The sequence below is a fragment of the Aulonocara stuartgranti genome, assembly GCF_965226115.1.
Source record: "Aulonocara stuartgranti genome assembly, chromosome: 5".
NCBI classification, from domain to species: Eukaryota; Metazoa; Chordata; class Actinopteri; order Cichliformes; family Cichlidae; genus Aulonocara; species Aulonocara stuartgranti.
The window spans coordinates 19,276,503-19,301,393 of record NC_138943.1 but is presented as its reverse complement, the minus strand read 5'-3'; the positions used below and the strand labels follow the sequence as shown (position 1 = coordinate 19,301,393).

Sequence of the window (24,891 nt, the reverse complement as noted above, 5' to 3'; positions counted from 1 at the left end):
TAAACACATCTAAAAATGAAACTGATCCACTTCTTGACAATGTAACCCTTCCAAAGTTACCAGACAGTCAAGCAATTGCACTGGATTCACCGCTAACATCTAGTGATTTCAGGAAGCGCTGAAAAGTATGCCCAATTATAAGGCTCCAGGTTCAGATGGATTTCCAGCAGAATTCTGTAAAGAATTCAGGACAATTCTGGCACCAGTATTCTACAGAATGTTGCAGAAAATGACAAACTACCACCAAATATGAATTTTGCTGACATTAGTCTCCTGCTAAGACCAGGCAAAGACCCTATATTTCATTATTAATGTAGATTTCAAAATAATCCGCAAAGTTCTCTCAAAGAGAAGACAAAAATAATACATCCTAAGCTAACTGGTTTCATGAAAGGGAGGTACTCATAAACAAAAATACGTAGATTACGTAATTTAATAGACTATTAATGTAGTAAAAGCACTGAAACCACAATATTGTCTCTAGATGTAGAAACAGCGTTTGACAGAGTTAACTGGAAATTTTGCCACTTTCCACAAATCTGGTTTTGGAAATTCTTTCATAAACTGGTAAAAAAAATATTATTATAATTGCTGCTGCTGCTGCGATTGCTTCTGTGGTTTCCCTACTGTGTAGTAGTGATGGGATTTCCGGATCTTTTTAGAGATTCGGCTCTTTCTAGTGATGGTAAATTTGATTCTTTTTACTGAATCGAGTGTTAATGAGTCCCTCACCAAAGTGAATCGGATTTTTTTAGTCATTTGATTCACTGAGTCAGTTGACCAGAGAGTGCAAAAATTTTACATTTTCACTCAAACTTAATTTGTTTCCCTTTTCATGTAAATCCCACTGCTAAGATGAATGATTTTATAGAGAAAAAAGAGCAAAAACATTTCTAAAATTAAGCAACTTCCTATCAAAATTGCTTAATAAACATTTATTTTGTTTATTTGTATTTTATTAGTATTTTCCTTAAGTGTGTCAAATATATATTTTCTCATCTAAATGTCCACTGCGCTGTGAGGCAGGGGGCGGTAATGCGCCTTAACATTGGTGGCCAACCAAGAAGAAGAAGAAGCTGTGAGCCAGGAGGGAGGGGGTGAGTGAGTGATTCGTTCGCTCGCTCTTTGATTCAGCACAGGAGGGAGGGGGTGAGCGAGTCTTGAGTTATTCGCTTATGATTCAGCACAGGAAGCGAGGGGGTGAGTAGCTCAAATGTGTTGTTAGCATGTTAGCAGCGCGATGCTACTCTGAACCGAGGAGCTATTTTCTTGATGTGAGCTTCTACTCAGGGTTTTTTCTTCCAGTTCAGAGCAGAAATGCTTTTGTTACGAAACTGGCTGTTTTCCCCCCACAATTTTAATTATAAGCTAGATATATTTCTACTAATGGAATTAGTTTGCTAACAGCAACAGGGATGAGTCAGTGAGTCAGTTGGGCTTGTGAATCATGATTCACGAGTCAGTAAAGTGATTCTCGAGTATTGAACGATTCGTTCACGAATCGAACATCACTAGCTCTTTCGGTTCAGCTCACTAAAAAGAGCTGGCTCTTTCGGCTCTGAACCGGCTCTTCAGGTTGTTTTGTTGCTTTAATTAATTTATTATTAACAATAATATAAAATTATGCACAAAAGGAATTACTAACGTTAAAAAAAGTGATTTTATTTATATATGTTTATATATAAATATATGCGGTGGCCCCTAGAGACTAGGGGTGCAACGATACACAAAATTCACGGTTCGGTTCGGTTCGATACTTTGGTGTCACGGTTCGATATTTTTTCGATACAAAAAAAATGTTCATGCCTTTTTAATTTGTCATTTATTAAAATTATAAATATATATTTTAACTCAAAAGTACAGTTTTTAAATTTAACCCTAACCCTTGTGCGTGTTTTTTATTTTGACAGTGAATGCGCACCTGCGGACCACTTATGTGCAGCCCTGGTTATTTAGCTCATCATATTGCAGCCACAGAAATTCTTTTGTCCATGAAACCATAAAGCTGCACTTTCTTTTTGCCTTATAGTCTGATTTGTCATAACTTCTCCGTTTTGTGGTAAGCTTTTCTTTGGCTGTCACTTCTTCACCCTGACCTGTCTTATTTGGCTCAGCAGAACTAAAATATATATCTGTCTGTGAAGGTTCTCAGTCATCCAGGTCATCGTAGTCAAATATAAATCCTGCTGCTTTTACACACGCACTCACATAAGCTCAGCGATTCTCTGCGCGATCAACCTCTCACATGTTTAAGCTTGCTGCGGGAGATTTCACTTGTCATGTTTGCATAGTAAGCTAACGATTAATAAGACGATGTCAGAGGAATTGGTGCACAAATTATCATCACTCACAGATCAGTGCTGTCGCTCTCTATACACAGTTCGCACGATTGCAAAGTGAAAGCAAAAAAACAAGCGCAAATTCAAACGCGACTTCAATATGTCACATATTGACAGTGGCTCACCGATGCCAATGACATAATTACCCAGCTACATTTCTGAAAGAATGCAAAAGCATTGACATATATTTTTCCTACAATAGCCCGACGGGCAGGGAAGAGATAGATTTTGGTAGCCCGACTGAAAAAATCGCTAGCTCCGGGACGTCGGGCTAGCGATATTGCGAGCCCTGTATCTGATTGAGGAATCACTCATCTTTGGAAAAGAGAGTTTATTACAGAGAAATGGCTCTTTCCAAAATAAAAGCTATACTATCCGCTTCTTCTGGGCTATATTCTCAGCAGCATAAGGAGAATCATGTGCTAACAGCTGTCTAAATGACTCGGCTAAAGTTAGTAGCATGCTTGCTTTTTTTTGTCTGCTTCCACTTGTCTTTGCACTAGGATGATGTCGGCGTAAATGTGCAGTCATATTCGTCGTGTTCCCACTAGTGCTTTCAGGTTAATCTCGTTGAAATGACCTTAACGCCACAACACGGCAAATCTCCGTTAACGAGCTACCACCAATCGCTCCGTGCATGGGGCTAGACGGCCAACACGTTAACGAGCTAACTGCGCTAACACACTAGTTCACACCAATGTAATTGAGCATTGCATGGCACATCCAACATACTGTTTTACTTTAGTCCATGACTCGCTTACCTTCAGGGTTATACGTCACATGAAAACCAAAATAATTCCAAACGCCAGATCTGAATGAGGGTGGGGGAGGTGCCCTGCGCTCTTCCTTCTGACTATGCTGTCTGTGTTGAGCGCTCAGTGGATCTGCGCTCGACAGTGCAGCCTAGGCGGAGCAGTCGAACGCAGATTCACTGAGCGCTCAACACAGACAGCATCGTCAGAAGGAAAGTTGATAAAATAAATTACAAATGTTGTATTGTTCGATACATATGCGTACCGAACCGAAAGCACTGTATCGAACGGTTCAATATCGATACGAATATCGTTGCACCCCTACTAGAGACAGAACACGTACAAACTCCAAAACACATTTCTAGCATGAACTGAACTTCCAAAGCAGAGCTACTAGATCACTTAAATTACACAATTGAAAGCATGTGTGTATTGTTTGTGTAATTATACACAGGCACTCATATATATTCAAATAATTAAAAAAAAAAAGTTCATTTACCTGTTACTACCACACACCAAATCCGGTCGTTGGTACTTGCTGGCTTGTGTAGCCACAAGATAACAAAACCTCAACACTGCACCTAGCATCCTGGAGCACTTCTGTTGTCTTTTGTACGTGTTTTGAGTTTTTATGTGCTTCTGAGTTTTTACGTGCTTCGGAGTTTGTACGTGTTTTGGAGTTTGTATGCTTCAGAGTTCGTACATGATTTGAAGTTTGTATGTGCTTTGTCTCTAGGGGCCACCGTAAACAGTGAATTTTGAGATTAAACTGACTTTTAAAATGTTTTTATACAAAGAGGAAAGAGAAGGCGCATTTCCACCGAGAGGAGCAGGGTTTGCAACAGCATGTTCATCATAAAGTCTGCAACCTGGACAGAAATATTATATCAACTGTTTTTTAATAGTTATTCAACTGTATTCTAAGCACCAGCTGTCTGTTAGAATGTGATTTTTTTTCTCTCTCTGTTGGCAGAGGTATAAAAAATGCGCAGGAAAATCTGACGTGCATGGCAAACTTCACCGACGATATTTAGGGAGGAATAAACACACATCAAACATAAATGAACCATTTGCCTGTCTCCATAATTGAGAGCATTTTCTCTTCTTATGTCAACACTCTCTCTCTCTCTCTTTTTTTTTTTGCTTTTTCGGTCATGTTATGTTTACCTGTCAAAGGCTTGTTACAAACTATGAAACACATCGTTCAGACTTCTGGATGTTAGAAGAAAACTAATACTGCTCATGAAGGAGACTAAAGGCAGGAAGGTGTCCTTTAAAACTAAACATGTTAATAGGACCTCCCTATTTATATCATAGTTTATGATATAGCACGTGTATTTCAGTAATAGCCTGCTGATTTCACATGGTAGGATTTGTAAAGAATTCATTCGTAAATCAGGGTGGAAAATAAGTATTTGGTCACCTCAAACAAGGAAAATCTCTGGCTCTCACAGACCTGTAATGTCTTCTGTAAGAAGCTTTTCTGTCCCCCACTTGTTACCTGTATGAATGGCACCTGTTTGAACTCATCATCTGTATAAAAGACACCTGTCCACAGCCTCAAACAGTCAGACTCCAAACTCCGCCATGGCCAAGACCAAAGAGCTTTCGAAGGACACCAGGAAAAGTATTGTAGACCTGCACCAGACTGGGAAGAGTGAATCTACAATAGGCAAGCAGCTTGGTGTGAAGAAATCAACTGTGGGAGCAATCATCAGAAAATGGAAGACATACAAGACCACAGATAATCTCCCACGATCTGGGGCTCCACGCAAGATCTCATCCCGTGGGGTCAAAATGATCATGAGAACGGTGAGCAAAGATCCCAGAAGCACACGGGGGGACCTGGTGAATGACCTGCAGAGAGCTGGGACCAAAGTAACAAAGATCACCATCAGTAACACACTACAACGGCAGGGAATCAAATCCTGCAGTGCCAGACGTGTTCCGCTGCTGAAGCCAGTGCATGTCCAGGCCCGTCTGAAGTTTGCCAGAGAGCACATGGATGATACAGCAGAGGATTGGGAGAATGTCATGTGGTCAGATGAAACCAAAGTAGAACTTTTTGGTATAAACTCAACTCGTCGTGTTTGGAGGAAGAAGAATACTGAGTTGCATCCCAAGAACACCATACCTACTGTGAAGCATGGGGGTGGAAACATCATGCTATGGGGCTGTTTTTCTGCCAAGGGGACAGGACGACTGATCCGTGTTAAGGACAGAATGAATGGGGCCATGTATCGTGAGATTTTGAGCCAAAACCTCCTTCCATCAGTGAGAACTTTGAAGATGAAACGAGGCTGGGTCTTCCAACATGACAATGATCCAAAACACACCGCCCGGGCAACAAAGGAGTGGCTCCGTAAGAAGCATTTGAAAGTCCTGGAGTGGCCTAGCCAGTCTCCAGACCTCAACCCCATAGAAAATCTGTGGCGGGAGTTGAAAGTCCGTGTTGCTCGGCGACAGCCCCAAAACATCACTGCTCTCGAGAAGATCTGCATGGAGGAATGGGCCAAAATACCAGCTACTGTGTGTGCAAACCTGGTAAAGACCTATAGTAAACGTTTGACCTCTGTTATTGCCAACAAAGGTTATGTTACAAAGTATTGAGTTGTATTTTTGTTATTGACCAAATACTTATTTTCCACCCTGATTTACGAATAAATTCTTTACAAATCCTACCATGTGGATTCATGGATTTTTTTTTTCACATTCTGTCTCTCACAGTTGAAGTGTACCTCTGGTGCAAATTACTGACCTCTGTCATCATTTTAAGTGGGGGAACTTGCACAATCGGTGGCTGACTAAATACTTTTTTGCCCCACTGTATATGATCTTAAAACAGGACACAGCCACTATACGTGCTGGCCTCATATCAAATGTGAAGGCAGACTGAGTCTATGTTTGACGTTTGTTTATATCCAGTGTTGGGGAGTAACGGAATACATGTACCGCCGTTACGTATTTAGAATACAAAATATGAGTAACTGTATTCCGTTACAGTTACCGTTTAAAAAGGTGGTATTCAGAATACAGTTACTTTGTTGAAATAAATGGAATACACTGGTAGGGCTGCTCAATTAATTGAATTTTAATCACGATTACGATCTGGGCTTTCAACGATCATTAAAAATGACTGAGCCGATTATTAGCCCCTCCCTCATTTATCCGCGACACCTTAAAGGCCGGTCCGTGAAAATATTGTTGGACATAAACCGGTCCGTAGCGCAAAAAAGGTTGGAGACCGCTGATTAAGAGGACCCGAGGGAAGCTCGGAAAGCTAAGCAGAAGTTATGTGGAGAGTGATTGCCGTTGGTTGAAAAGAGAGTTTAAAAAAAACAAACTTCAGTGGTGTTGCACACTATTTTATATTATTTTTTTAAAGTCATTGTTAACCCTTTAAAGCCGGTCAGAGCAGTAAGCTCCGTTTTGCGTAACTATTGTTAAATCCCTGTAGAACCTGAACTGTGTAAGCTAGCGCAATAATTTGTTTTGCATATGAAACCGGAGGAGTTGTACTTACATCTTATGCCATCAGCTTGTCCTCGGTCACGGTTTCGTTCCACATATAGCTTTGCAAAAATTGCATAAAAAGCGCTTGCAGGAACAAAAACATAATATTCCAGAAACACGCTTTGCCGTTCCTATCAGCTGTTCGTAACACTTCCCACAGTGAAATGATGCACATGCTGTTTTCTTTGCAAATTTGCATCATAGGATTGTTTTTTGTTTTTCCTGCAGTATATAAAAATTGCTGTATCTCCAAAATAAAACTATGAAGACACTCAAAATAAATTTCCTGTGGTGGGAAACTATTTTTTGCAACTTTATTGTATTTAAAGTTTTGAGGGATAAACCTCTCAAATTTCTCCAAGTAGAAATATATGTAAACAAAACAAAAGCGATTTTCAATTTTTTTTGTAGTTTATTGCACTTTTTTGCAATTTATGTAATTACTATGGACTTAATGCATACATATTATTAAAATATGGGCTATAACAGTTGTATTGATGTATAGCAACTTGAAATTCTCCCACAAATGGCACTACAGCATGTAAAAAAAATAATATAAGCTCTGGTGGACTTGGTTCTATAGTAGGTCTTAAAGGGTTAAATAAATATCGTCAAATAATCGTGATCTCAATTTCAGTGAAAATAATCGTGATTATCATTTTTGCCATAATCGAGCAGCCCTATACACTGGGGTACTTTTCCTGTTTCATTTTGTCGCGGGTCAGGACTGTTTGGGTTTTGTTTGACAGCTACGTTCTTTTGTTCCAGGCGGCAGCGTTACGGTTGCCATGGTTACAGGGCGACGCTCTCTCTCTCTGCGACTGTGTGTTTCCTGGGTGAGAGAGCGCCTTTTCGTTGTTGTTGTGCTAAGCTAACAGGCAGAATGCTACAAGCATAGCTCTAAAGAATGTAGCATCATGTTCAGTGTAGTCCGTGCTGCTGGGAGAATGGACTGCCATACACGTTATGTGTCTGTGAGCGCTAGGAGGGAGAAAAAGGGGAGTGGAAAGGTACGAGCAGTCATCGAGCAAAAACGGGAGCTGGAAGCATGTAAATATAATAATAACCACTGCAGCCAAGAAGAGTGCCTGACGAGCCCAGTTGTAAGTAAGCTATTAAGACTCGACTGTACACTGTGTTCGTGTTTTCCTCCGAAAACAACAAGTTCCGTTGGAGCAGCCTTTCAACGCCTCTCTCTGTCTGTCGCAAGAAAAGTTGACCCACACAACAAAGTAGAGCTATTTTTCGGCTACCAGCCGACAGGGACCCCGCCGTATTATGCTGGGCTTACACTGTGCGATTTTTTCAGTCGCGCGATTCAGCTCCTGCTCAAACTGTACGATTGACTCGCAGGGGTTAGAAGTTCATAGGTCACGATGCAGGGTCTCACACTATACGGCCCGATGCTCTGATGCGACCTGAGTGCTCACACTGTGCGTCCATAAAAATGAAGGTTATAACAGAAATTCTGTCGCTCGCTCTCCCTCTCCGTCTTTCACTCACACAGACACACCACCACCATCAACTTTGCTAAATTGCTAATGAAAAACATTGGTCAGGCAGCTGTGATTGAGCAGCAGTGTCGATCCAACTATTTTCACGGTTGTTGTGGTCGTGATAATTTTGTGAGGCCACATCGAAAGGGCTCGGATGGTTCTACAGGTTGTGCCTCCATCGCTTGTGTCCAGATCACACGCTGCACTGCCCAGTGGCGTGTCTAGAAAATTTTTGTTGGGGGGGCCAGGTAGGGGCACAGATTTGGAGAAGGGTGGCAGATGTAATTGGCAGATAATGTTAAAAACAATTCTATTAACCATAATTCAATAACCCTGTAAACCTAATAACCGAATGCGCTTTTAACTCTTATTAGAATGAGATTTTAACCACTACTGTGCAAAGTTTTTAGATACTGCGTTGCTAAAGGAGAAGAGATACAATCAGTGTTTTGTCAGTGTTTACTCAGCATTCAAGGACATCAATATTTGCATAGTATTTTTACTGACATATAGTACACATATGTTTTGGGCAAAAACATTTTTTAATATTAAAATATGAACATTTGTAACAAACAATTGACAAATTAGCCAATGCAAAACTTTATCTGCCTGTTAAAAAAAGAAGATAATCTTCTCACAAACTGGTGTTTGATTGTGAAACAGGAAAAAAGTGGGGAAACAACTGAAAAGACTAACATTTGAATAAAACCTAAAGGCAAGTAAATACTTTCTATGCTGCCTTATGGTAAACTTTGGTAATATTGATAAAGAACAACACTGGCTGATGATGAAATCCAGTCAGCTGGCATGGTGACACTGCCAGTATTAACCTGCAGGGCTGGACTGGGACAGAAAATCGGGCATTTTGACTACAAACCGGCCCCCCAGGTATTAAAGCCATAAAGCCTTTGACTGAAAACAAATGCTGTTGTGACAGTGATGTACAGTCTTGTTGGTATATGTATGATTTCTATACATTTTACGTCAGATAAAAACTTTGGTTGTAAGATTTAGATAATTATTTAATAAAAGCTAGATATTTTAAATGAGAATAAGAAAGAAAAGTATTTCTTTGTGCCCCCTTTCCCTGTTAATGCCCTACCTGCCCCCTGGCAACACTTTGCTAGATCCGCCCCTGCACAGTTACCAGCTGTCAGCTGCTTAGAAAAGGATGCTGGTGTTATTTGTCTCTCAGAAACAGTTCATAACTTCCCTTCAACTCATTCATGTCACCTAAAAGGTAAACCTGTTTCTCCATCACAGCTCTGATGATTCAGTAAGGACATCTCCTGGTTTCATCTTCATGTTTCCCTCTCACCACATATCCAAACCGATATCATGACCAGCAGCTTTACAGCTGTGGCTCCAGCAAACATCAGCTGATACTAGAAATTAATATTAAATAAATTCTAACAACAGCTGATCAAGCTTAAACGTGCTGCTGTTGTTTAGCGCGACATCTGCTGGTTTCCTCTTTCTGGCACAAAGTGGGCGATAAATAAACAAGAGAGACGATCAGCTGATCATTGATCAGTTTCATGATTGAAGTAGCAACAGGAGAGAGGGGGGAGAATGAGAGAAGAAGAGGCAGCTGTGCAGCGTAAACACAGAATAACTCCAGCATTGTGTCTTTTTCCATTCTAGCTAAAGTTCGGGACAAACTGCGTCTCTTCTCAGCTCAATACGAAACGTGTAATATTTTCTCTGATTGAGGGACCATTCCATTTTTTTAAGGAGCCGTTGGCAACTCTACTAACTAACCTTATGAATAAAATAAAGTTCACTATCAGTAACATCATAGCACCCACCCAGCTGTATAAAAACTCCATCAAGCTGGCTAGAACGCAGTATGAGTTATTGCAACTGAGGGTAAAAAGTCAGCACAACGAAAATAAACTCCACCTGAACTTGGTTTATATCTGACCCAGATAGACTGCAGGTCATAACTTCTTACCTGAAGTTCAGTTCACCTGACACTCGGACTGGCGGCTGCCTCGGGGCTCTCCTCCTGCCTCCCCTTCCCTCATCCACCTGCTGGCCTCTGTGGAAGCCCCGCCATAGCCACCACCAAACAACTGAGTCATTTTTACACATCGACCTGCATCTGGCCAATCCACCACCTCTCATTGTTCATGCCATTACAAAAGAAAAAAAATAATAAGTCACCGGGCACATGCCCGGTATGCCCGATGGCCAGTCCAGCTATGTTAACCTGCAACCAAATCTGCAGCTCCATACAGCAATGTTACGACTTAGATTATATCTTATAACTCATAACTCTTATGTTAGCTGCCCTCAGTAGCATACTGTCAGAAATATTCGACGGCTGCAATAATTCTTTAAGTGTTATTTTTTCCTTGGGATTCTAATTTCACCGAAGTTTACTAAACTCAACAAACTTAATATTACTTACCGGGACATTTATTCTGTCCTCATTTTCTTTCACCGAAAAATTGTTTCCTGCAGTGCCGTCTTTCTGCTTGGCTCTCCTACCTTTGCTAACGTGATGCACATAGCGCAGAAGCCGATGCTGCATTCACTTACACTCGGATATCTGAGCTTCACCGTGAAAACATAATCGTACATTTGATATTTGATTGAATTTTATTGTTTTGCCTTTGGGGTGGCACCTGGGGTGGCCAGTCTGGTTGGGGGGGTGGCCTGTGCCCCCCCAGGCCACCCCGCTGGACACGCCATTGGCACTGCCGTGCTACGCCGTCTTTTTCGCTGACATTTGTGTTTGCGCGTGCGCAGTGTGGCAAACTGCGGTGACACCCTCACGACCAAGCGATTGATGATCGGGAGCTGGTCGTGAGGTGTCAATCGCTTCTCGTTACCCCACGTATACTACACGATGCACGACGCACGATGAAGGCCAAAATCGGGCCGATCGCCAAAACGATCGCACGGCTCAAAATGGGCCAAAAATCGCACAGTGTGAGCCCAGCATTAGTCAGAGGTCCCTTTACTACAGTTCGGAGTCGCGGACCTTCAGTAATAGTAATAAATCACACAGCAATAGTACATTCACGTTGTTGTAAAAAGCATGATAATATTGTAGCGGGTCAGGGCTGTTCGGGGTTCTGCTTGTACAGTTATGTTTTGTGTATGTTGCCATGGTAACGGGTGACGCCCTCTCGCTGCGACGGTGTGTCCTTCCGGGGTCAGAGGGCGCCCTATGTGTGTTGTGGTTGCCGCGCTGAGCAGTTAGCTAGTGGCAGTGTGTTCTTCTGCAAATGTAATAAACGGCTGTGCTCCCTGGCTAGCTCACGGGAAGCAAGACCAAACGATACCTCCGTCTCCTCCTTGTCTGAACTCGCCACAATATATTAAGTAATCCAAAGTATTCAGAATACGTTACTGTCATTGAGTAACGTAACGGAATATGTTACAGAATACATTTTGGGGCATGTATTCTGTATTCTGTAATGGAATACATTTTAAAAGTAACCTTCCCAACACTGTTTATATCTAATCTTCCTTTTCAAACATTTAAACAGCAGCGAGTCTGCAGCTGTGCAGAGGGAATACAAACTCAAATTGTCGGAACAGGTTTGCTCGGTTCTTGGATTTATTTGGTGATTTATTAAATGTATAACTGTTATTCTAATCTGCTGCTGGGTCTCTTACACTTTTCTTTATGCTGTATATTTTCACGTCTCTGGAATAGTTGGCAGTTAGATAGTCAGCTGGGAAACTCTGTGTTAACTCATGGAGCTGAGGATATCGTGGATATGCTGACCTCGCTCCGTGGTGTACATGGCCGTTTACCCTCATGATTAATATTCACTATAAAAATATTAGCCGAACATCATGAAGTCTGTATGTGTTTCATAGTGTCGAACAACCTTTGTACAGTTAAAGCCAGCAGTTACTACATGACAGAAACACCAACGTTATCTCTTTTATGCGTTTATACACAGGTCACGCTGATTACTGAACAAAAACCCAAAGATCAGATGTTAAACAGATTTATTTGCTCTCTCTCCTCCTTAAACATGTGTTTAATGTTAGTTATAATTCAGAATTGGCGACTGAAACACGTAGGACACATAAGAACATCAGGAAATAAAACACCGATAAATATAACCTCAGTACAAGAAGTCAGCGGGGGTTACTACAGCTGTGTACCGGGGCCTGCGCTTTGTCGGTGGGATTGCTTGCGAGGCGAGCGGGTCTATCCCACGCTTTGCCGTGAGACTGGGCAGACATCTCCGAAATCATCGAAGCACTTTTGTAAAGAGGCTGTATCTTGACAAACTGACCAGACACATGAAGATTAAACCACTACATTCTCGGCTAAAAAATATTAAAACGGTATTTGGTGACACACAAACAGGGTTTTTCAAAGTTCAGTTCTGTTAGCTTCCACATGCCGGTTGTTGTGTGCTAGAAACAATGGCCACCAGGCCAAAGCAATGGTTTTGACTCGATCAGCGTTAACCCCGCCCCCTGAGTTTGATGGGTGAGGCTGACAGATAAAATTATTTCATGATGAGAGATGCCAAAATGAAATAAATAAATATATCATTAAATAATTAATTAAATATATCAATAATTAATTAAATGTGTCAATAATTAATTAAAATGTGAAATACATAAATAATTAATTAAATGTGTCAATAATTAATTAAAATGTGAAATACATAAATAATTAATTAAATGTGTCAATAATTAATTAATTACATTTATTTAATTAATTCCAATTTTAATTAATTATTGCCACATTTAATTAATTATTTAATGGTGTATTTAATTAATTCATTATGGCAGTCCTGGCGCTCCATAGAATCACTGACTTTCAGCTTGTTGTGTTTGTGGATATATGACTGACTTTAATTATCCATAAATTCATCACATTCTCTGTAAGATTAAAGTCAACTATTGAACGGCGTATATTTTGAAGTAAAGGCTTTAAAACCAAGTTAGTACAAACATCGCTAATGTCACATAACTTTCCCGACATGTGACCAACAGTAATGTTTTAATGTTCTTCAATATAAAAACATTTGCGCATAAATATGTGACATAATATTCAGTACTTACTTCTGAAAGTTTACTCTTCGGCGGCTCCGCTTCCGCCGTTTTTTCGGCAAAATTATCCACACCACCGCCGCGCTATGAAATCTCGGATATGTTGGGCCATGAAGGCTACACCGACCCATCCTTAAAATTCAGGGAAATTAAGGACGCATTTGAGGGCCGCATTTCGAGCAGCCTTTGAATTGGGACAGCCTCCGTCGTGTCGCTGTGACGTAATCGGCCTTAAAATGCGGCCTTTAAGGCTGCAGACCCTGAATTGGGATACAGCCCAAATCCGGTCATTGGTACTTCCTGGCTTGTGTAGTTATTAGGTAACAAAAGCTCAACACTGCCCCTAGCGTCCTGGAGCACTTCCGTTGTGTTTTGGAGTTTGCATGTGTTTTGGGGTTTGCAAGTGTTTTGGGGTTTGCATGTGTTTTGGAGTTTGCAAGTGTTTTGGAGTTTGCATGTGTTTTGGAGTTTGTACGTGCATTGTCTCTAGGGGCAACCGTAACTGTTAAATCCAAAACACACCAGATAAAGAAAAGCGAATAGTTCAGTCTAACACATGTGCCAGTGAACCATTAAACGTCTGTGAAACTATGCAGTTATGAAACGTAACTTTAACCTCAGCCAAACCGATTTGCTCAGTTGTAAATAAAACAGCGAAGTAAATGTGACCCGACAGACAGAACCTGAGTGAATGAAGTCCAGCGATTAACCACTGAGAGCTAAAACTAAGGTGAGGTTTCAAAGCTGTGTGCCGGTGATTGGACATCAGCCGCTGATGAAGCTGGTTCGCCTATAAAGTGCTCTGTAAGGAAACAAGCTCCAGCAGCTCTGCGCTCGGGGAAAACACTATATTTACTGATCTTGTGCAGAAAAATGCGCTGACATTGCTTTATATCGAGCACCGGCTGCCCAGTTAAACTGTGACTATCACCAGGTAACGTAGGCGTGTTTCTTGAATTAGCAGCAGGTGTTAAACAGCTGACAGATGAGGAGGAGGATGCATGCAGGTAAACTGAGGGTCTGTTGAGCTGATCGCTGGTTTCGTGAGAAAAATGTCAGCTCGTTCTTTATGTTACAGAAGCACAGAGACACAAGACCAGGCGGAAAGAGACGATCGTTCGGTGAAAATGAGAATCTGCGAATGCAACATGTGGAACACGGAGAGTGGAATATGTAAACAAACCGGTTAACGTAACCCCCTGGGTGCACTCTGCATGCTAATTGTTAGCAGAGCTAGTGAAATCTCTGAAAACATCTGAGCACTTTTGCAAACATGTTCTATGTTGACAACCTGACCAGACATACGGCGCGACATTCGCGGCTAAAACACTGTTAAAAGTGTAGTTGGTGACAGAAAAACGGGGTATTTTAAAACTACACCACCACCGTTGCTGCCTGTGATTTGATCTGCATTCTGGGATACCTGGCTGCCCCAAGTCTACACAAGCAATCGATTATCTAGGATCGACCTGTTTTGACTTACTTTGCACGGCAACCAATCAAATGTTAGAGAAGCTGCATGGGCAGCGTTAACCCCGCCCCCTGAGTTTATTAATTATTTATTATTAAATGTGTCAATAATTAATTAATTAAATGTATCAGTAATTAATTAAAATGTGAAATACATAAATAATTAATTAAATGTGTCAATAATTAATTAATTACATGTGTCATAACTATTTATTTAATTAATTAATTCCAATTTTAATTAATTATTGCCACATTTAAATAATTATTTAATGGTGTATTTAATTAATTCATTATGGCAGTCCTGGCGCTCCATATGATGCTGCTCGGTTTGCAGTCCTGAATATCACAGCATAAGCAGGATCCACTGCACTGTTAATGTTAGCTATGTTATATTGCTGCCTCTGTTCGGTGGTGTCGAGCCAAACGGACTTTAACGTGTGTTTGAATGAGCTGACGGTTCACTCGTTAAGCTGAAAGAAAGATGCTTTAATCACAGGAGTCACACATGTGTCCACTGTACCATCTGGGAACTCTTCTTGTTTCGTAATAACACAATCCTCCTTCTTTTGTGCTGTTTTGTAGCAGTGTGTACACCTGAGACTGTCACCTGTCTGTCTGTCCTGCACTCTCTCTCTTTTTCTTTCTCTCTGATTGTGTAATAAAAGTATGAACATTCATTTATAAGTTACACTTGTGTTTGAATCCTGCAGCTTATCACACATTTGATTTCCATGTGTGACAACTGCACGTGTCCAGAGTGAGGACAGACTGAGGGACCCACTGCTGCACATCATCTGTGAGGCTTTGCACCCCTGATGATCCACCAGGACAAACTCAGCAGTGTGTGAGGAAGAGGAGGAGGAAGAGCCAGCAGCAGCTGACAGATGGAGAGAATAGACAGACTGTTCCCTGTTTTTGAAGGACTGCTAGGAAAGTTTAACATAACTAATTGTCTGTCCTGAATCAGTCTTATTAGGTAATGTTCAAATAATTTTATCATTCCAGTGTTTTCAGTGTGGGAGAAAGTACTCAGGGCCTTCAAGTTACACACTATGAAAGGCAGCAACAAGTGTAATATTCAGAAACCTAAAGTATGTATCAGCAGCAGAATGGAGCTAAAAATGAATGTTTGTTTCAGTTCTATGAAGCTTTGAGTATTTTGGATTAGTAGCACTGCTGTGTTTGTTGCATCATATTGCTGTAATTGTTTATATGCTTCATATATTCTGAGGTAAGTTGATCTATAGTGTTACATCATATTCTATAAGGATGTTATGTGTTTGTAGACTTTCTGCCCAGTTTGACCCATTTAGCAGAAGTCAGCCTGTTTAAGGCTCTGATATCTATTCTGTATGATTTAAAGCAGTTATGACATGGTCTGATTTTCTCACCCAATGAAGGAATATTCAATATATCAGTCTACTCTTCATTTTATCAGAAACAGTTATCACAGCTCGTACATTTTCTTTTTATAAATATATGTAAGCAATGAGCCAAATTTAGTAATGCCAACACACTGAAGGAACAACATTTGTCTCATATATATGATACACCTATATATGCACTGTCAAAGATACTTGTCTTTGAGTGAAGATTTAAGGTGATAAGACATATAAATAACTGCAACTTGAATCTGTACTGAAGCTCAGTATTTGACACAGAGTTCATGTTCACTGCTGTAATAGCTAATAATGATTAATATAATAACTATAATATTGGCCATATTATATTTACATTACCAAAGTGATATGACTTTAGTCTCATGAACAACATTAGCTAATTGTTATTTACTAACTAATCTTAAATGACTGTTCAGTACAGAAATGAAGCTCAAAAATCATGTTTTACAGTCCTGTGGTCTCAGCCTCAGATACTTATCAAATCACACAAAGCTCTTGTAGAAACAAACAAACAAATGAACAAAATATGTTCTTCATTTCTGTCAAACAAAGTTGTATGACACGTTTCCAGCGGGTAGTATCATGGTTGCTAGGCAACCTGGGAAGCGCAACGGAGACTAGACCGTCCCATACAGCCCATGTGTTTGCAACAAACTTGCCGTTTATTTTGCAAATCGAGCTCAACACTGCCCCTAGCGTCCTGGAGCACTTCCGTTGTGTTTTGTAATTTGCATGTGTTTTGGGGTTTGCATGTGTTTTGGATTTTGCAAGTGTTTTGGATTTTGCAAGTGTTTTGGAGTTTGCATGTGTTTTGGAGTTTGCAAGTGTTTTGGAGTTTGCAAGTGTTTTGGATTTTGCAAGTGTTTTGGAGTTTGCAAGTGTTTTGGAGTTTGCAAGTGTTTTGGAGTTTGCATGTGTTTTGGAGTTTGTACGTGCTTTGTCTCTAGGGGCCACTGTACATAAGACAGTTCCAGCTGTGGTGTTTGCACTCTTGTGGGAGGCATCATGGAGAGAACTGTGGTGCAAATCGCTCTCTTTGGGCTGCTGCTGGCTTTGGCCTCTACACTGCCAAACAAGGTAAGGTTATAATACATAAAAGGGATACAGCATCACTTCAAGAGAACAGAATCTTTCTGTCTTCATCTTACCAATGCCACTGATGTTTCAGTTTAACAGATCTCTCAAAGATATCTGAGATGACTCTCATTTTGTCTCTGTGTCTTAACATCTTTTTGTTAACTGAACACTGAGCTCTTGAAGATTCCCTTGATTCTCTGTCGTCTGTGTTATTTAATGCTTTTCATATGCGTCACATGTGAATGCATGTGTGTGGTCTTGTATTAGAAATGTTGTGAAGAGTTTACATATTAATACTAGCAGTCACACTTCAAATTAGAAATGAAACTAACATACAGATTGGGGTTATAATTGTTTTGTTTAGTGTTAGATTAAGGCAAAATTGGATCTGTTCCATTAAGTTAATTATTCTCGTCCATTTTTTTAAAAAACATGTAATGTTAGTTGGACTTTGAAAAAATTCTGTTTACACGGTCAGTCTAGGAGATCAACCCCCCTTCTCATGTGAAAAACTGTCATGCCCTGAGTGCGAGGAGTGTGAGAAAAAATGCAGACATACAGAGACTAACAAGATGAATGGAACAAAAGGAAAACAATGGGGTCCAAAAACAGTTTTCATCTTTGCCCAGCCACGGGCCAAGACAGGGGGGTCATGGCAATTCCAGGGAATTGCCTAGGCCAGGGGGGAACTAAACGTGAGCTGTTTTAGGCTATTGCAAAAATACAAAACTAAAGCATAAAGTGAAAAAGGAAGCTGAAAATAAATAAATAAATGCATAAATATATATATATACACATATATGTATATGCATACATACATACATACATACATACATACAGTGGGATGCAAAAGTTTGGGCAACCTTGTTAATAGTCATTATTTTCCTGTATAAATCATTGGTTGTTACAATAAAAAATGTCAGTTAAGTATATCATATAGGAGACACAAACAAAAAGAATGTAAAAAGTGAATGTAAACATTAAACATACCAGGGATTAAACAGATAATTCAAAAAAGAAAACCTCAAAGTACAAAAAACTCAAAACACCTGGCAATGAACCAGTGAAATCAGCCAATGACATGCAGAGATGTTTGAAGGAGCGGGTGCTCAAACACTGGTCAGTCAATGAGAATTGTTAAGCCTGTCAGGTTTTTTTTGTTTGTTTTTTTTTTTTGCTCAGGATGACTGGGATGTCTACAGCTTCCACATCAACTCCACAGTGACCAGTCGTTATGCCACCACTGTCATCACAAGCCGTGTGGCCAATCGTATGAACGAGTCAAAGGAAATTGAATTTCATGTTCAGATTCCCAAGAATGCCTTCATCAGTAAATTTCAAATGTGTGTGAATTTAAAATAATGTGTAACCATCCAGAGACTTTTGCAAATAAAGAATTCTACAATAAAAAACAAATGACAGGATACTCAGTAGTGTGTGCATTTACACAAGGGCTTTTCTTGGTCCTCTTCAGGTTTATCGATGGCCAGGTTTATGATGGTGTTGTGAAAGCTAAGGAGCAAGCTCAGCAGCAGTACACTGAAGCTGTGTCTCGTGGTGAAAGTGCTGGACTTGTCAGGTATTAACTAAATGATAAGTATTGTACAAATACACTGAGTGTTCTTTTGGATAAAGAAAAAGAAAATATTTCTGTCATTCAAAACTAGTTTGGTCTGTTCTTGTGTTTTCTCTTCTTTCTTCATTTCTCTAAAGTGATGTTAATGCGAATGCAAATAGGAAAATATAATTAGAGTTAACCTTATTCCCTGCTCAGGTTCAAACTACAGCCATAATTACAAATAAGTGAAATGGTTATTGTTTCTGCTTTAGTTCTGTAGGAAGGACTCTGGAGGAATTTAAGACCTCTGTAAATGTGGCTGCTCACAAAAAGGTCACTTTTGAACTCACATATGAGGAACTGATGAAACGCACACATGGCAAGTACGAGCTGCAAATTCATGCTCGACCCATGCAGCCTGTCAGAGACTTCAAGGTGACTGTCTTATTGCTATCTGTTCATTAATTATTTTGGAAAACAATGCTGAAAAAACAGCACACATGATGAGATCTTTTGATTTGTTTTATTTTACTTAATACCAGGTGGATGTGTACATTCACGAGGAAGCCGGCATCAGTTTCATCAATGTGAAAGGAGGCCTGAGCACCAAAGACCTCGCTAATGCCATTACTAAAACACATGCAGATAAACAGGTACAGAATTTTTTTAGTTCTAAAAAACTTGAGTTTTCTTACAACAGACAGTTTGAAATAATTTTGGTCACACAACATAGAACTGAACATATGATTGCTGAAAATTCTCATACACATGTGGAGGTGCTCATTGATGATTAGCTTGATTATGTTCACTTTGGACAAAACTACCTTGCTTTGTGTGTGGAGCCAAACATGGTCAATATACATAAGACTACGTTCCTTAAACCTGAAAAAGTTGTCTTAGGAACCATTTGTATCCAGAAATTGGAAAGGTCAGTTCTTACAAACTGCTTCAGGCAGCTTGTAATTGCCCAAGATGTGTTGGTACCCCACAGTCCAGTGTTTACCACCTATTATACACAGAGTTGATTGGCGGAGTGGTATTAACTCACATTCAATTGGCCAGTGTGTTTTCATCTGGACCATGGTCCGCCTGTTAGTGACCTCTGGTTTAAGGTTTTGGTCCTTGAACACATCTCATTTCATTTTCTTCTAAAGGTTGGGCTTCTCCAACACTCTTTGTATGTAAAGTAATGTGTTAATTTGTGATAAATTACTAATTCTGACAATGTTTCATTTAAAAATTTGACCAAACAAAATATCAGACCAAAACGGAAAACAGAAAATAAAATCACTGACATCTCTCTCTTCCAAGTTTCTAAACACTGTGATTCACTCTGTTTCCAGGCGTGGGTGTATTTCTATCCAACAGTCGACCAACAGAAAATGTGTGACAGCTGTGGAGATCAGGGTATGAATGGAGATTTGGTTATTGTTTATGACGTTAACAGGGATAATGGACTGGGACACATCAAGGTAAACCCTGGTCTTTTAGCAACAAAAACTGTATGACTTTGACCCAAAAGCCTCTTGAATAATCCTATAACCAATCAAGTTGTTTTTTGTTTTTTTTTAAACAACTCCACCTTAGAAATCTGACGGATACTTTGTTCATCATTTTGCTCCATCTGATCTTCCTCGGATACCAAAAAATGTCGTCTTTGTTATTGATCAAAGTGGCTCAATGGGGGGCAGAAAAATTGAGCAGGTAAAGTATTTGAAGGGTCAGTTTCTGATATTATTTTATTTATACTTTTTTTCTTTTTTTTAAATTTTAACTAACAAATATGTGTGTAAATAATGTTTTCTTAACCAGACTAGGACCGCATTAATCCACATTCTGAATGATCTGGCAGAAGATGATCACTTTGGTCTGATCACTTTTGATGGCATAATTTCTTACTGGAAGCGAGAACTCGTTCAGGCCAACAGCAAAAACCTGGAAAGTGCCAAAAACTTTGCACGCAATATTCAACACAGAGGATGTGAGATTTTGTACTGAATACATATTTTGAAATATAAACATTTGGCCAATGAATGGTGTACTGAGACTTTGTTGTTGTTGCATTTCAGCCACAGACATAAATAAAGCAGTGGTGCAAGGAGCACGTATGCTGAATGCACATAACAGAGAAGGTTCAGCATCTATCCTTATACTTCTCACAGATGGAGACCCAACCTCAGGTTATAATAAAGCACATCTGTAAACAAATGTACACAAATATTTCATGAAATTGAGGTGTTTGTGACCTTATTGTGAATAACTGTCCTGATTTATTATGAATTATGAGACTACATTGTTTCTGAGCTGAACTGGGTATGTCTTGTCTCTTTTCAGGGGTGACAAATCTGGAGAAAATCCAGTCAAATGTAAGACAGGCTATTGCAGGCAAATTCCCACTGTACTGTCTTGGTTTTGGTTTTGATGTTAATTTTAATTTCCTTGAGAAAATGTCGCTGCAAAATAACGGTGTGGCACGGCGGATATATGAAGACTCTGATGCTGATTTACAGCTGAAGGTATTTAAATTATAGATACTCTTCTTTTATGTGAGTTGAAACCTCCGAGAATAGAAAGAAGAAGAAAAAAAGCATGATTTGTATCACTTCCACACTGTATGTCAACAGGGTTTCTATGAAGAGGTGGCCACACCTCTACTGACAGATGTGACAATGATCTATGTTGGTGGGACCAATCTAACCCAGACTAACTTCAGTCAGTATTATAATGGTTCTGAGATTGTGGTGGCCGGACAGATCACAGATAATAACATTGAAACCTTCACCCCTCAAGTTATGGCCATTTCGGTAAGGATAAATCCACAGGAGTCATCAGGAGTACTCTTCTTAATCCATTTTCTATGTCAACTGACATTACATTGCATTTAAATTGTTACAGAGTAATAGAAGAATAACATTCTCTAATCCAAATGAAAGTGTGGAATCGACTGGATCAGTGTCTGATGACCATATCCAGAGGGTTTGGGCATACCTCACAGTTAAACAGCTTCTAGACAAAGAGTGAGTATAATACTGTATATGTTACCTTTCCTCATGTGATCATTTCAAAACTTTAACTTTCGAAAATATGGCAGCATAAATTTAATTTATTAATTGTTGAAGGCACAGCAAATTGAACACATTTAAAAAAAAGTGAAGAATTTCACTGAGCTTGAAATAACATCTTTAAATGTTAAAAAAATATACATATATACACTCAACAAAAATATAAACGCAACACCTTTGTTACTGCTCCCATTCCCCATGGGATGGACGTAGAGACCTAAAATTCATTCCAGATACACAATATAACCATCCCTCCCAAACAGTGGTCACAAATCAGTCCAAATGTGTGGTAGTGGGCACATCTGCTATATTGAGATAATCCATCCCACCTCACAGGTGTGCCACATCAGGATGCTGATCTGACATCATGAGTAGTGCACAGGTGTACCTCAGACTGCCCACAACAAAAGGCCACCCTGGAATGTGCAGTTTTGTCTCACAGCAAAATGCCACAGATGCCACAAGCAATGAGGGAGCGTGCAATTGGCATGCTGACAGCAGGAATGTCAACCAGATCTGTCGCCCGTGCATTGAATGTTCATTTCTCAACCATAAGCCGTCTCCACAGGCGTTTCAGAGAATATGGCAGCACATCCAACCGGCCTCACAACCGCAGACCTCGTGTAACCACACCAGCCCAGGACCTCCACATCCAGCAGGTTCACCTCCAGGATCGTCTGAGACCAGCCACCCAGACAGCTGCTGGAACAATTGGTTTGCACAACCAAACAATTTCTGCACAAACTGTCAGAAACCGTCTCAGGGACGCTCAACTGCATGCCCGTCGTCCTCATCGGGGTCTTGACCTGACTCCAGCTCGTCGCCATAACAGACTTGTGTGGGCAAATGCTCACATTCGATGGCGTCTGGCACGTTGGAGAGGTGTGCGCTTCACGGATGAATCATGGTTCACATTGTTCAGGGCAGATGGCAGCTGAGAATGTCCCAGTTCTTGCATGGCCAGCATACTCACCGGACATGTCACCCATTGAGCATGTTCGGGATGTGCTTGACCGGCGTATACGACAGCGTGTACCAGTTCCCACGAATATCCAACAACCTCGCACAGCCATTGAAGTGGAGTGGACCAACATTCCACAGGCCACAATTGACAATCTGATAGACTCCATGCGACGATGTGTTGCACTGCATGAGGCAAATGGTGGTCACACCAGATACTGACCGGTTCTGGGTCCCCAGACCCCCAATAGCGCAAAAAACTGCACATTCCAGGGTGGCCTTTTGTTGTGGGCAGTCTGAGGTACACCTGTGCACTACTCATGATGTCAGATCAGCATCCTGATGTGGCACACCTGTGAGGTGGGATGGATTATCTCAATATAGCAGATGTGCCCACTACCACACATTTGGACTGATTTGTGACCACTGTTTGGGAGGGATGGTTATATTGTGTATCTGGAATGAATTTTAGGTCTCTACGTCCATCCCATGGGGAATGGGAGCAGTAACAAAGGTGTTGCGTTTATATTTTTGTTGAGTGTACATATATACATATCACCTGCGGGCAGTCTATCCTTCAAGCTCGGGTCCTCTACCAGAGGGAGCTTGAGGGTCCTGCGAAGTATCTTACCTGCTCCTAGGACTACACTCTTCTGGACAGAGACCTCCGATGTTGTTCCTGGGATCTGATGGAGCCACTCGCCTTGCTTGGGAGTCACCGCACCTAGTGCTCCGATTACCACTGGGAATACTGTTACCTTCACCCTCCACATCTTCTTGAGCTCCTCTCTGAGACCTTGGTATTTTTCAAGCGTCTCATGTTTATTCGTCCTGATGTTGCTGTCAATCGGAACTGCTACATCTATCACTACCGCCATCTTCTTCTGTTTGAAGAACCACTACTATGTCTACCACCACTATGTCCATTTGGTTAGCCACCACCATTTTGTCCATCTGTATCTGGAAGTCCCACAGGATCTTAGCTCGGTCATTCTCCAACACTTGGGGGGCGTCTCCCATTTTGACCTCGGGACCTCTAGGCCATATTCTGCACAGATATTTCTGTATACTATGCCGGCCACTTGGTTATGGCGTTACATGTATGCCCTGCCTGCTAGTATCTTGCACCCTGCTGTTATGTGCTAGATTGTCTCAGGGGCATCTTTACACAGCCTGTACCTAGGGTCTTTCCTGGTGTGATAGACCCCAGCCTCTATGGATCCTGTGGTCAGAGCTTGTTCCTGTGCTGCCATGATTAGTGCCTCTGTGCTGTCTTTCAGTCCAGCTTTGTCCAGCCACTGATAGGATTTCTGGTTGTCAGCCACCTCCTCTATCTGCCAGTGGTACATACTGTGCAGGATCCTATCCTTCCATGATGGTTCGTGCTCTTCTTCCTCTTTCTTGGGTTTCTGCTGCCTGATGTATTCACTGAGCATGCGGTCAGTTGGGGCCATCTTCCTGATGTAGCAATGGCGCTGTCACTTGGTGTTCACTCTCTCTGCGGTAGAGTATCACTTCCTGTTGCTGTTCCAACACACCGTGGTGTGTTTGAGTAGCTTATCTGGATAGCAATTTAATTAAAACTTTTAGATTACCTAATTTATAACCTCCCTAATTTATTGCCAAAGTATTCACTCACTGTGTCTTTGCTGTTTCGCTAGCTTAGCTTAGCTTATAGCTGACTCGCTAGCAGCATGGCCTCTTCACCTGTCCCTCCTGCACTTTCCTGCTCATTGTGTCAGATGTTTAGTTACTCCTCACCCTCCTTTATCAGTAATGATACCTGTAATAAATGTAGCCTATTTGCAGCTCTGGAGGCTAGGATTACTGAATTGGAGACTTGGCTTCGCACTCTTGATACACCCATAGGTAGCCAGGCCCCTGTAGCCGGTGCAGCTGAAGGTAGCGCAGGCCCCGCTAGCTGTCCTCCGGCAGGCCCCGAGCAACAGGGGAATGGGACGGCTAGGTGACGGTGAGGAGGAAACAAAAGCCCCAGGTACATCACCAACCTGTTCATGTGTCTAACCGTTTTTCCGCACTCCGCGACACACCTGCCGGGGATCAAACTGTGGTAATTGGCGATTCTGTTCTGAGACATGTGAAGCTGACACTAGCAATCATAGTCAGTTGTCTTCCAGGGGCCAAAGCAGGCGACACTGAGGGAAATTTAAAACTGCTGGCTAAGGGTAAATGTAAATTCAGTAAAATTATAATTCATGTCGGCAGTTAT

The 24,891-nt window shown here is 40.9% G+C and overlaps 1 protein-coding gene and 1 long non-coding RNA gene across 5 annotated transcripts in view; one reads left to right on the top strand and one right to left on the bottom strand.

Annotated features, from left to right (window-relative positions):
* Positions 1 to 961: 961 nt before the first annotated feature.
* The window catches only part of LOC309706206 (inter-alpha-trypsin inhibitor heavy chain H3-like), a 43,521-nt gene continuing 19,591 nt past the window's right edge, over positions 962 to 24,891 (top strand). For 3 of the 4 annotated variants that reach the window (XM_082532516.1, XM_082532517.1, XM_082532515.1), the window contains exons 1-13: positions 965 to 1,200; positions 16,952 to 17,081; positions 18,264 to 18,424; positions 18,556 to 18,660; positions 18,912 to 19,074; positions 19,182 to 19,292; positions 19,983 to 20,111; positions 20,227 to 20,343; positions 20,452 to 20,620; positions 20,709 to 20,819; positions 20,974 to 21,155; positions 21,264 to 21,443; positions 21,535 to 21,656. In XM_082532516.1, coding sequence (XP_082388642.1) covers positions 17,010 to 17,081; positions 18,264 to 18,424; positions 18,556 to 18,660; positions 18,912 to 19,074; positions 19,182 to 19,292; positions 19,983 to 20,111; positions 20,227 to 20,343; positions 20,452 to 20,620; positions 20,709 to 20,819; positions 20,974 to 21,155; positions 21,264 to 21,443; positions 21,535 to 21,656 — 1,622 coding nt within the window. In that variant the 5' untranslated portion in view covers positions 965 to 1,200; positions 16,952 to 17,009. Of the gene's footprint in view, positions 1,201 to 16,951; positions 17,082 to 18,263; positions 18,425 to 18,555; positions 18,661 to 18,911; positions 19,075 to 19,181; positions 19,293 to 19,982; positions 20,112 to 20,226; positions 20,344 to 20,451; positions 20,621 to 20,708; positions 20,820 to 20,973; positions 21,156 to 21,263; positions 21,444 to 21,534; positions 21,657 to 24,891 lie in introns of all 4 variants that reach the window. The other variant, XM_082532518.1, reaches the window with a different exon arrangement.
* LOC309706209 lies at positions 8,315 to 10,801 on the bottom strand. The gene is made up of 3 exons (XR_014276695.1): positions 10,514 to 10,801; positions 10,055 to 10,141; positions 8,315 to 9,577 (listed from the first exon to the last, which is right to left on the bottom strand). It is a non-coding gene; the product is annotated as an uncharacterized lncRNA (long non-coding RNA).